The sequence below is a fragment of the Glycine soja genome, chromosome 16 (assembly GCF_004193775.1).
Source record: "Glycine soja cultivar W05 chromosome 16, ASM419377v2, whole genome shotgun sequence".
Lineage (NCBI taxonomy): Eukaryota > Viridiplantae > Streptophyta > Magnoliopsida > Fabales > Fabaceae > Glycine > Glycine soja.
Window position 1 is genome coordinate 37,552,273 of NC_041017.1, and position 12,597 is coordinate 37,564,869.

Here is a 12,597-nt window from a genome sequence, read left to right on the forward strand (position 1 = left end):
TATTAATTTATTTTAGATTTTTCATTATTTAATATTTTTTATATTTTAATAAAAATCAAATTATTGATTACTTTTAAATATTAAATAAACAATACTACTATCCTTCGAGTTGTAAACTATTTTAAAATATTAAAACAATTGGCAGTTGATAACTGCTACCATCGAGGCAAATACAATGGGGGTTGCTTTCTTTTTGCTGAATGAAAAAAATATATAATATTTTTAATTAATCTTTCTACTCGATAAATAAGAAAATAAATATTTCTATTTCTAAGATATTAAATATACTTATTTATTTATTTGTCAAAAAAAATATTTATTTTTTATTTAACATCTTTTCTATATAAAGTAATAACATAAACAATAGAAAAACTATGGATATATATATATATATATATATATATATATATATATATATATATATCACTTATTTGAATGCATGGAAAAGAGAGTAAAAAAGAATAAAGAAATTATAAAAAAATTAACTTAAGAAGTATAAAATTGCTATTACATTTTCTTAGTGAAATTTATTTTTTATTCTGCATTATAAAAAATATTTTTATTTTTAAATATTTAAAACCCAAAAAAAAAAATCAAGACACCATTACCTCCTTCCCATTTTGTGGTTCATTAGTGTGAATTAATTTTTCATTGGGTGGGTCTCATAAATTTAATCCTCATCCCTCTTCATTTCCACTCATCAAAACCGCAGAAGATAAATTCATCCTCTCTATTTTCTTCAATCCTATATTTATTTTTTATCTTTCTTAAAAAAATAGTTATTTAAATATCTAACACCTAACAAATAATAACTTTCACAAAAAAATGGTTTTATACATCAAAATAAAAATTATTTTTGTTTTAAATGATTAAAAAAAACACAATAAAAAAGTTATCAAATTAATATATAAAAAAATTATCACCTGCTCCAGCGCTCAATCTTGTGCGTTCTACATTGGTTTTCCTTCAAAAAGTTCAAAATTGTTCCCATTTTTAGGTACACGTCCCAAGTTCTATATTTACCCTAACGTATATACCATTCTCAAGATTTATTGTTGCTTTAAGTTAATATTATTGAACTATTAAGGTTAGGAGAACAATTAATGGTGCAATGAAATTATGCTAGTGTGGTATAATTATCCCCTAAAGTGAGGGAGGGACGATGGTCCACACATATCTCCCTTGGATAAGTCTCTCCTTAAACCTATATTTAAATTTTGGGTTGCCTCCTCATTATGTCCTCTTTAGGGCTATTGTGACATCCTCCTTTTTTTTTACGGCTAACTAGCATTATTTGTGTAGAGATTAATTTTATTATACCTAATTAAAGGTTATTTTTACAAAAAAGACAATTATATTTGAGTTAGATAAAGTCATTAAAATAGAATTTTATTTTGACATTAGTGTAAATATTTTTATATTTTAAATTAAATATAAATCAATTTAATTGGATATAACTTCTTAAATAAGAACTATTACAAAAGCTAATAATCTTATCATATATTAAAATTTATAGTTTTATAGCTAGATTACAATGAAACCATTTTTGCGGTGTTAATATATATATATATATATATATATATATATATATATATATATATATATTATAATTAAATTCTAATTACTACATTTTAATTTAATTTTTTACGTAATAACAAAGGTACATATCCATAGCATAATTGCCATTATTATTACGCGTCCTCGTAGGTTATATGCCGTGCATAGAATTGCTGTGCTATTTTTCCTCGTCGCAATCAAATTAATAGAAGCCATATTAATTGTACACTTGCGGCCATAAAACGGTGGTAACAGAAACAAGTTTCCACATTTCACGAGTCACAACAGCAGTGTCGTTTAAGTATTATAGTAATATTTTTACCTTTTGCCACCCTTCTTTTTAATTTCATTTTGTTTGGATATTTATTAAAATAGGAAGAAAGAAATAGAAATGAATGAAACAAAGAAGATAAAAATTGAGATTAATTAAGGTATAATTTCAAAATTGTTTGGATTAGTGTGTCTTGTGTTGTGCAATGGTTTTAGGAGAAAAGTCATGAATTAGAATTCAAGTTATTGCTCAAAACTAATATACGAATTTTCTCCATGAAATGGATATATATACTCCGATCTCTGGTGCTGCGTCCCAACATTGGACTAATTATTAGACGTCAAAATGAGAGAGCGACATTGAAACTTTTATAATAAAAAAAACTTTAATGAAATTTGATGTTTGACCTTTAAAAATGCAAAACCAATTCATTGGCACACCCTACTTGAATTTTAAGGACCACATTTGTGCAAAGGAGGGTTTTCATCCACACATCGACAAATACAATATGAAAAATTCAGAAAAAACAACAACAATATGAATAAAATTGGAGAAAAGTAACATAAATACGTGTGTTAGATGCTAACAGTACAAAAAGTGTTAAAATACAATTAGGAACGGCATCTTCTCAAACATAAATATACTAATTAATTAACAACTTAAAGCCATACGAGGTAGTTGTAAGTTTTAATTTTTATTTTAAATTTAAATTTAAAATCAAAAGAAGGAGATGAAATGATTTTTAGATTTCTTTTAAAATTATTTTAACTCATTTTTAAAAATAGGAAAAATGTTTTGTAGTTCTAATTTAATGTTGTTAAAAATTGTTTTGTATCTTTAGATATTTTCTTTCATCTTTTTTCACTCTCACCTAGTTTGTTTTATCGTTAATTTAATCTTTGTTAAATGTGACAAAATGAATAGGAATTAAATATGATATATATTTTATATGATCCACATTTGTTATAAATAATGACCAACATTGAATTTGTGATCAACTTGATTTAAATTTGTTCAATGAAATGTAAGACTTAGATCGACTTTAAATTTTAAATACATTAAATCAATATCTTTTAAGCTCAATCTAATTGAGCCTAACACACAAGACTTTTGTCTGACCATGAAAAAATACTTGTTAATTAGTAATTTTAAGAAGATGATTAGTAATTGAAGATTAATCTAGCGTTCAATTAAACTAGGATTTTGGGAAAACTTGAAGGTATATTTGAAGTTACAATCCTAAGCCTCTTTATTTCTTAAATCTCACACTATAACTTTTCGCTTTGTGTTATTATTTTTATGGCTACTTGACAAAATTCATTCTCATTATATTCATTTAAACTACTTATAGAATTTAATTATTCAGAAGCCAACATTAGTCATTTCTGTACAAAATTTAGTCTATTATTCGTTTAGAAATATATATTTTCCCTTAAGCGCATTTTTTACACATCAAAAATCATTTAAGAAAACATCAATTTTTCATAATTGTGCAAATATGTAGAGTTGTCCATATTCATTATTGTAGTTAATTTGGAACCTGCCTAATGAAATATAGGACTTGATGCTTAAATTTTGTGCATGCATGAGTTAAATGTGAGCCTTTTATCTAGTTTGATTATGCCCTAATCTATGCTTAATCCATAAAAAACTAATACAAGTCAAGCTTGACTTGGGTCTCATTTTAGAAGCTGGAATCAAATGTGGATTTTTTAGTTTGACTCACTATAACTTCCAAGTACACAAGTTGAACTTCCCCGATGAATTATTTGCCTTAAATTTTAAATTTTGATCACAAATTAAATTTTATTTTTTCTCATGTTTAATCATGATCCAATATGAGTTTAACTCACAAAAGCCACTAAAATATTTTATATTCTATTTTATTATACTCTTGCTCTGGATCCTTTTATCACAACTTCATGTAAAGAGTCCTACATGTTTTTTTTTATCTTTTTAAGAAAATTGTAAGATTGACATTTAACTTTTAAAACCAGAAATAAAAAATCCTCAAATTAGAAACTAAAAACTAGTTTTATTTAAAAAATAAATAAAACTAATAATCAGCCCAAATAAAGTGTAAATGTGATATTAGTTCTTAAACATATATGTATGTATATTATTTTTTTCTTTAAGTTATGATATGCATATTGTATATGCACTTATATACATTTGTATCACAGAATATTATGACTCATCAGTCATCACTATTTCACTAGTGTATAGCTTTAAAAAAAATACACATGACACAACTGACAAGCTTTTTTGTCTTTGGCAAACAATACACGTGACATGTAACATGCATATGCAAGTTACTTAGATAATAAGCATTATATATAGTGGCTCATTTTTGTTCCGGTTCTCACTTTGCCACTCCTCTCCTTTCGAAAGGAAAAGCTATATTTCACACATTTCAGTTTTGTAAACAATGTTAATTTCAAATGAATAATGATATATTAATTACTCTTTATTTTAAATATTTCATCAATTTTTTTGATCTCTTTTTCTATCACATCATAGATTTTATTATATATACTTATATTTTTTTCTTTTTTTTTTTCCTCGGTTGATTTTTAGATGTTAGATAACACTTAAATATCAGTCAAACATTTTTCATTTCAAACACATACTTCCTTCAAAGATCAAATGAATGACACATCATGGTGATGTCCATAAATCAAAGTCAATAAATGATGGGGAGTGAGTGAATGATAAATATGTAAAAGTGTCAATTTATACTTTGTTTGATCTGTACAAATTTGAATATCGTCGTAATTCTATAAGGAAAATGACGTGAAAGAAGAAAATCATATAAATTGATGGACACAAGGCTTTGAGAATAATCTTCATGTTGGCTGTCGTTAGCATTGGAAAGTGTATGATATGCATACTCTTGCTCAGAGTAAGACCACAAATTAGACTAATTAATTAGTAAAACAAGCTGTTTGATCTCTGTCTGTCTAATTCGTTACTTTTGATATGTTATAAGTTTTATATTAGTTCACTAACTCCCCCAAATTTATGGATTGCGACCCTTTTTCTTAATTTTTAGCCCAAATTCCTAAAGTTCCTAAACGTTGGAATTTATATTTAATTTAATTAGCATGGTTACTTCTCATTTTATTTAATGTTTTTATAATCTTAATTTCTATCTATTATTTATTTATTACTTGTCATTATCTAGTCAAACAAACCTACTAACTTGTCATATATATACCCAAAGGAGAAAGCTAAAGAGTATAAGAAGAGATATTGATCTAAGATGGACTCAAATTGATCCCGGTGTTATTTTATTGCATGGGGATCGATCAACTTTTCATTTTAACATTCACCATGCATGTATATGGTGATTATACTAATTAAGGAGAATAATTTACTAACACCTAACACTAAATGATACATGAAGAGGAAAAACAAAGGAACAAAGGATATATAGCTAGCAGAAAATATAATTATGATATATAATTGTGAAGAAAAAGATAGGAATAATAATAATAATAATAAGTGTTGATGAAATAGTTGATATGTTTTTTTTTATATGCTGCATTGAGGGACCTGTCATGAATTGCTGCTGCTATTTTTAATATTTGCAGGGTACAAACGGAGCAAGAAGCGCAGGACATAGGGTCTGGTGTCAAAGAAATTTATATTTATGTACTCGCTTGTGGGATATATAGAAATGTTATACAGATGCATGTTTGATTTTCTCTCAACACCGTTATATACAGGTAGTGTGAATATATATATATGGATAGGTTATACACGTTGGGATTCTCTCAACATTTTTTTTATTTTATTAAATTTATTGTTTTAAATAAAATTAAGATTATTGTTTTATTTTCTAACCGCAAGATATGTTCTATTATATTGTTAAAATATTTTAAACATACAATCAAGTTCATGTATATACCATATATACTACTCTAGCACATTAAGCAAATGCTATCTTAATTAATCTTTATGTAGACCTACACATGTTTTTTCTTTTAGAATATAGACCTACATATGGTTCAATCTTTATTTTAATTTACTTAATTTGGTCACTTACCAAACCTATACAATTGTTATTCAATTTAATCTGGTTACTATGCATAAACGAACTTGCACGCACGTACGCTGAAATGGAAACTGCATTTACTGTTGAATAAATGGTAAACAAATTAGATTGGTCCCTCTTGATATTCGTCAAAGAGAAATATTAATCGAAACCAACATGTGTACGAAAAGAACATGATATAAGATTTTCGTCAAAATTAAGCTTCATTTTATTTCTTTTTTTACAGCAATTTTATTTCTTTTATAACTTGATAGTCTATATATCTAATGACTTAGATACTTCAGTGGATGCAAAATTCGTGCCAAATTTTTTCACACTACTTAGCACATATCGAATTAAAAAAGTTTTTTAATTCTATATAATATTTAAACTTTATATAAATTGCAAATATAACACAATTTTTAATTTAAAATTTAAATAAATAATAAAAGTAAATAAACTTACTCATCCAGTTACCTTTTACACGGTCAACGATCATATTTAGTCGTATATAAATAACACACCAAAAAAAAAAATGATTTTTGAATACACACTTTTCCCTCGCGAGTTTAGCATAGTGAACTCACCTCACCTAGGGTTTTGCATCAGGTAACCGCTTTTCTTCATCAATTCACCGTTTCCTTCCAATGCAACCACGCTGAAATCTTCTCGAATTCATTCACTGTTTGTTTTTTCTTCAATTCATTACAGCTTTCGCCGCTATAGCAGAATGGAACTAAATGCGTGCGAGGAATTGGCGAAAATTGCTTCGGATTTCAAGTGCGAGAAGGTTCTCAAAACAGTTGATGAATCAATCGTATGCCCCACTCCACAGAAGAACAAGGAACCCTTAACCGTTAAATCCAGAGAGGGACAAACCAACCTTCCTGAAAAGTGCCTGCCCTAATTCTGCTCTTTGCATTTTTTCTTTAAAATTTGGTAGAAATTTTGCTTTTTTAGTTTTTGTAAGTTGAGTTGTATTTTAATTTTCTTTTTTGCAGATACTCTACGCTTGCTGATTTGTTTGGTCACATGAGTTGTTCACTCAGATTGCTGCATCTGTGTAAAAAGACTCCAATTTTTCAAAATGTTTGCCGCCAGGTCGAAGTTCTTTCGAAGAGGTAATTGTTTCTTTTTTAAAAATTCTTTAAATGCCCTAAATTAATTAATGGTTATGAATTTCCATTCTCTTGGAGTTTTTGATTGATGGGTGAGGAATTGAGTTTAGTATTTTGTTTTCAGGAAATTCTCCCATGCTCATCTTGCGCAGATGAAGTATATACTCCCTAAAAGTGTGTGTATTGATAAGGTGCTTGTTCATGATAAGAAAAGCTTGTGTATGGTACCTGATATGAAGATCACCTTGAAATTTGAGGTTGTGAAAGATTGCTCTGGCGACTCTGCTGATCTGGCTCTTCGACGATATTTTAAATCTAAGCTGATTGATTTCTTTGATATGCATCCTGAGGTAGTTTTTTTTTCTTAGTTGTTATCCTTGTCAATTTTATTTTCTCTCTCTCTCTCTCTCTATATATATATATATAGAAAGCAACAAATTATGCCATGTTGACAATTTAATCTAAATCGTTAGCTGTCGTGTGTTATTAATTTTTAAGTGCTTGCAGTTGTCAGTCCTAACTTTAATGTGAGGATGTTCTGGAATCATTGATTGTGGATCAAGATTACTATTGTGGACATTTAGATTATCTGCATTGTACTCTATGATGAAGACATACTGCGTGGTATCATGTTATCCTCATTTAAAAATGGGTTGATGGTAATATGAGAGGAGCTATCTGAGATTCTGTGGTTAGGCTTACCTTTGTATAACTGATTTTCCTTGGGTCAGACTCGACTATGCTTTTATTCTTTTAGTTAGCTCGAAAAATTTGAAAGTGTGCTTGATCCAAAAGAACTCATGTTGACAATTATTTTGATTTTGTTGTGAGTTAGGTTGCTGACATTCCAGAGGCCCCACTGCCAGAACCCTTTGGCAAAATATCTTGTAGATCGAATTGTAAAGATTCACATGTTGAAGAATTTACTGGCCAATCCCCGCATGTAAATTCTTCAACGGAACTTTTTTCAATTTCCAATCAAACTGAAATGTTGCCAGAGCAATTGCAATTGTATCCATCTTTCAGTAGACACTTTTCTAGGAAGAATAATACCGACCAGGCAGAAAAGGCTCAGTGTTTTTTACCCACAAAAACTTCTCCATCATCTCATGCATTTGATTTTCTGGATAATGAAGAAAGTGAAAAAACACTGCAGAAAGAATGCGTACCATTATATGATGATGTGGCTAATCCTATTATGGAAAGAGGGCACCAGAAGGAATCATTTTCTATGTCTTTTGAACCTAGTGTTATTAATACACCAGTACATATGATCCACCCTCCCCATTCTGTTACATGCAGTGATTCTGAAAGCCCATATTTGAAAAATATCTCCTGTGCTGCTGATAGTTTTATTGCAGAGACACCTGCCCAGTCAGCACCTGCGAGATTATTGCCCATTTCTGATGTTAAGCTTCAGGACATGCCTACCCAAAAGTCAACATCATCTTATAAGCCAGCAAAAAGAGTGCTTGACTTTTCCCTCATGGAGGACAATGATGGCTTGGGCATTGAAATGGACAAGTTAGAATCTATCAGAGCTCTGCATGAAGTTGATAGCTTCCCTGAATCTAGCAGAGGATGTTCTGAGGATTGCAACTCTTTTGGTTCTGTTTCTGCACCTCAGGAGGTATGACATCTCACACATGTTTGAATTTTTGAGTGATTCTTCATATCATCCTTTTAACAGTCACTAATTATTCCATTTCATATGAAACAATTTCTTTTCTAATATTGTAATAGTTAATGCTAAACTCTAACTATTTAGGAGGGCTCACATGCATGCATACATGAAAAAAGTGGGATAAATGAGATGTTTATGACAACTGGCAAGATAATGATAAAGATAAGGAGTGAGAAATGTTTGAAAGATTGGAACTGTAAACATCAGGATAGTCATTTGAAGATATTAGCTTTTATTCATAAAGAAGTTGTAATCTATATAGTTAATTTATTAAATAGGGTGTTCACAGGGTGTAGGGGTGTACTAATGGCTTGTGGAACAAAGCACCCTCTGAAGTTCTGTTATTAAAAGAGCAAATAAAAAACTTCCACTGGGTTCCTTTTATTTATAATGAAGATGGTTATTAAATTTGGTGATTGCTCCTTCTTTCTCTTTTTGGATTGACAACAGGGGATTTACCAACCACCCATTATTCAACAACGATGGCAAAATTAACATTAAGCCTTATCCCACTAGGTGATGCCACCACCTTTTATTCATTTTGCATTCTATTCTCCTCCCTCATGGTGCCATTCAAATCTGTTATGTATTCATGAATCATGATACAAGTGTATGCTTGTGCTGTGCATTTATGATAATTGTTATTTGTTACCATACATTTTGAATTTTTGCCTAATGTTAATACCCAATGGTTATTATAACCTTGCATATATATAGTTATGACAGTATCCCTTCTTTTGAGTCTGCCTCCACCCACCCACTTGACTAGCTTTGAGAATCCACACTATTAGTTTTCAGGAAGATCTTTATTGTACTTTTTACGGCATCTTTTGAACATGTTCAGCGGTCTTAAAGATTCTTTTTGAAAATGCATGATCAATTTTTCAATTATTTTCTATGTGAATTTTATTTTATTTTTCTCATGAAAGTGATTTTTTTCTTGTAACTTGGCTTTTCAATGCAGGCAGAAGAGAGCCTTGGTTATGCTTCTGAGAAAATTACCCAAAAGCAAGCTGATTTAGATACACAGCACAAAAAACCTTCACCATTGCTGAATCTGGTTAATGTGATACACTCTATATTTCAATCTGTTCAAAGAATTCCAATCACAAAAGAGGAGCTCCAGCATAAGATACTTATGAACACTTTGGATTTTGTTGAGATTAGTATGTTCTAGCACTATTGTTTACAACATACATGGTTTCTTGTTGATTGTTATCAATAAACTGTAGCCAACTAATATTCTCATTGCTGTAGGAGAAGTTGAAGAACAAATTGAGTATCTGGAAAAGTTGGTGCCAGACTGGATCTGCAAGAAATTGGTTGCTACTGGAGATACTGTGTACTGGTGAGTCCCTTTTAGGAACGTTGATCATATCTAAATTAAATATTGTAGGCCATTAAGTTAGAATTAATTTTATTTTGTTGTGTGTGTTGGGGGGCGAGGGTTAACATGAAAGTAGGCAGGTGCTGCTTAGGAAAATGATTAGTTGCAATGTTTGGTATAGATATTAAAATTAAAGAAATGTTGAGCCACTTATGCTTTCATTAATACATCATACGATGTAGTTTTTAGGACTTAGGAAAATGTTAATGGTATGCATTATTTACACTTCAAATTCAAAGGGCTCTTGGGTTAGGGGTCATATTTAGATATAAAACTGTCTTGAGCTACCCATGAACAGCTGCATATGATTTTTATGCTTTTTACAAGTTAATAATTTTCAATTTTGTTGCTGTTGGCTTTTAGTCAAAGTAATGGTTAGGATTTGGAACAAGGACATCGTAGGAACTAGGAAGCATGTCCGGCTGTAGCATGCAGATAATAGGGAAGGGATAATTTAATTGCCCGAGTGTTATGTTGTAACATCATCCTAGACTTGAATTGTTAGCATTGTCAATAGCAATTGAAATCCAATGTATATATTTATACATCTAACAGCGAAATTCCTGTCTTCACATGATTTCGTTGCACAAAATCATTGAAAATGCCTACTTTCTTTTTTTCAAACATGAAGATGTCTACTTTTTTTATTTGTTATCTGTGCAGTGAATAATTTGCTGTGTCTGCATTGAACATTAACAATAGCATCAGCAAATGCCATGTTAGTCCTGTTACACAAACTAGGCCATGGAGTTTTTTTTTTTTGTTTTTTAGTCTATCTAATGTTGGTTGAGTATCTATTACATAATTTTTACCTTGTATAAACTGCTTGCTAGCAATTCCATTAGCAAAGAATGGCTTGCTGTAATAACCAGAGTTTATTGGTGGTCCAAATGAATGTGGTATGCATGCAGCCTCCATTATTTTGTTTTTCAGTTCATTATATCTGTTAATGCATGTTCGTCTTATTCTCTTTTAATGAACGGTACGCTATTTATTCTTGGTGTTATTCTGAGTTAAAATCCCCTTGAACATTTGCAGTATCAATAAAGTGTCAGATTTGGGCTCAGTACGATCAAGGCTTTCCAGCAACGAGACTGTTTGAGAGAAGGGTTTTTACTGACTGATAATTGAATAGGATACGATTTATAATTCTGTTAATTTTTGCTGCCTTTAATACTTGTAATTAGATGTTGGATTTCTTCGTAATTGTTTTTGAATCCCATTTGACCGATGTCGAAAGCTGGTGTTCTACATATTAAATGTAGTAATTTAACGCATCTTTATGCTTTAGTTTTTCCTTTTTTCGCAACTATAAACCACACCTCACGATTTTTTTCCTTCATCTACGTAGTGTGTTAAATTGTTACAGTAGAATGTGCTTAAAGCAAAAATGTATACATGACATTATTACCATAATTGAACAATTTCCCTTAAAAAAAATCTAGTAAATTAAAAAATACAAGGAACAAAATTGAGAAATTAAAATCAGGAGCACCAGAAGCCCAAGCTCACGGAATTGTAGATTTTTTAGCCGTTGAATAAAGAATCGATGGCAAGGATCATTTAAAAAAAATACAGGATTTGAAATTTCATTTTTGAATCTTCTTACTGTAATTATATAATATCTCTACCCAATAAAATCACCCAAAATAGAAAATGTTAATATTATAATAATTCAAATCAATAATATTTTTTCTTAATTAATTATTCAGTTGAAATATAATTTTTATATTTTAGAGAATTAACATTAAAATAATTTGTTATTAATTTAAATTTTCTACTTTACAAAACAATGTTATAAAAATCTTGAATGTGTTTAACTTAGTCATAATGTGAGTCAATAACTCAAAAATAAATTAGTGAATCAATTTAAAACATGTTTTTTCATAGAATCTCTTAAAAGGGGGTGGGGGGGGGGGGGGGGGGGGCTAGATTTTTTTTCTTACCAGTTTTGCACAAAATTTAAAACATGTTTTTTTAATATCAGCAAAATAATATTTCATTGAAAAATAGTATATAAATACAAGGAATACCCAACCTTACAAAACAAGCATACCTATCATCTGATAGGATGTACAAAGGTGCCTATGGTACTATCTTCTACACCAACCGACAACACAAGCTAATATATTCTTAAATATTTTTTAGTTCTTGTAATTTAATATTTTTTTAGTTATTGCAAAATAATTTTTTAGTTCTAACAAATTATGTTTGTTTTATTTTTTATATTTATGACACTTTAGGTAATACTTTTTCACTATTTAAAGCACTATCTATTTAAAAATTAAAAACAAAACAAACATAATTTACAAAAACTAAAAAAAAAAAGATCTACAAGAACAAAAAACATAAATTGTAAAATCCTAAAATATATTTAAACCTATATTCTACCAATCCCTACATAATAACCAGCACCATATGTACTGAATACAGAACATAGAACCCCTACTTATGGCTTATAAAATACTTATAAAAAGATTTTCATATCAACAATGAGAATCAAACTTATTCTTATAAGATATTAATTTATTTCTTATCAACTAA

At 29.3% G+C, this 12,597-nt stretch overlaps 1 protein-coding gene across 1 annotated transcript; it reads left to right on the forward strand.

The window, feature by feature from the left end:
* Positions 1-6,407: 6,407 nt before the first annotated feature.
* LOC114389264 (CDT1-like protein b) lies at positions 6,408-11,343 on the forward strand. Its single transcript, XM_028349899.1, has 8 exons — positions 6,408-6,473; positions 6,576-6,758; positions 6,866-6,985; positions 7,107-7,332; positions 7,818-8,612; positions 9,631-9,832; positions 9,924-10,014; positions 11,092-11,343. Exons 2-8 carry the CDS (start codon positions 6,595-6,597, stop codon positions 11,153-11,155), a joined length of 1,662 nt encoding a protein of 553 aa, XP_028205700.1. The 5' UTR covers positions 6,408-6,473; positions 6,576-6,594; the 3' UTR covers positions 11,156-11,343.
* Positions 11,344-12,597: the final 1,254 nt, after the last annotated feature.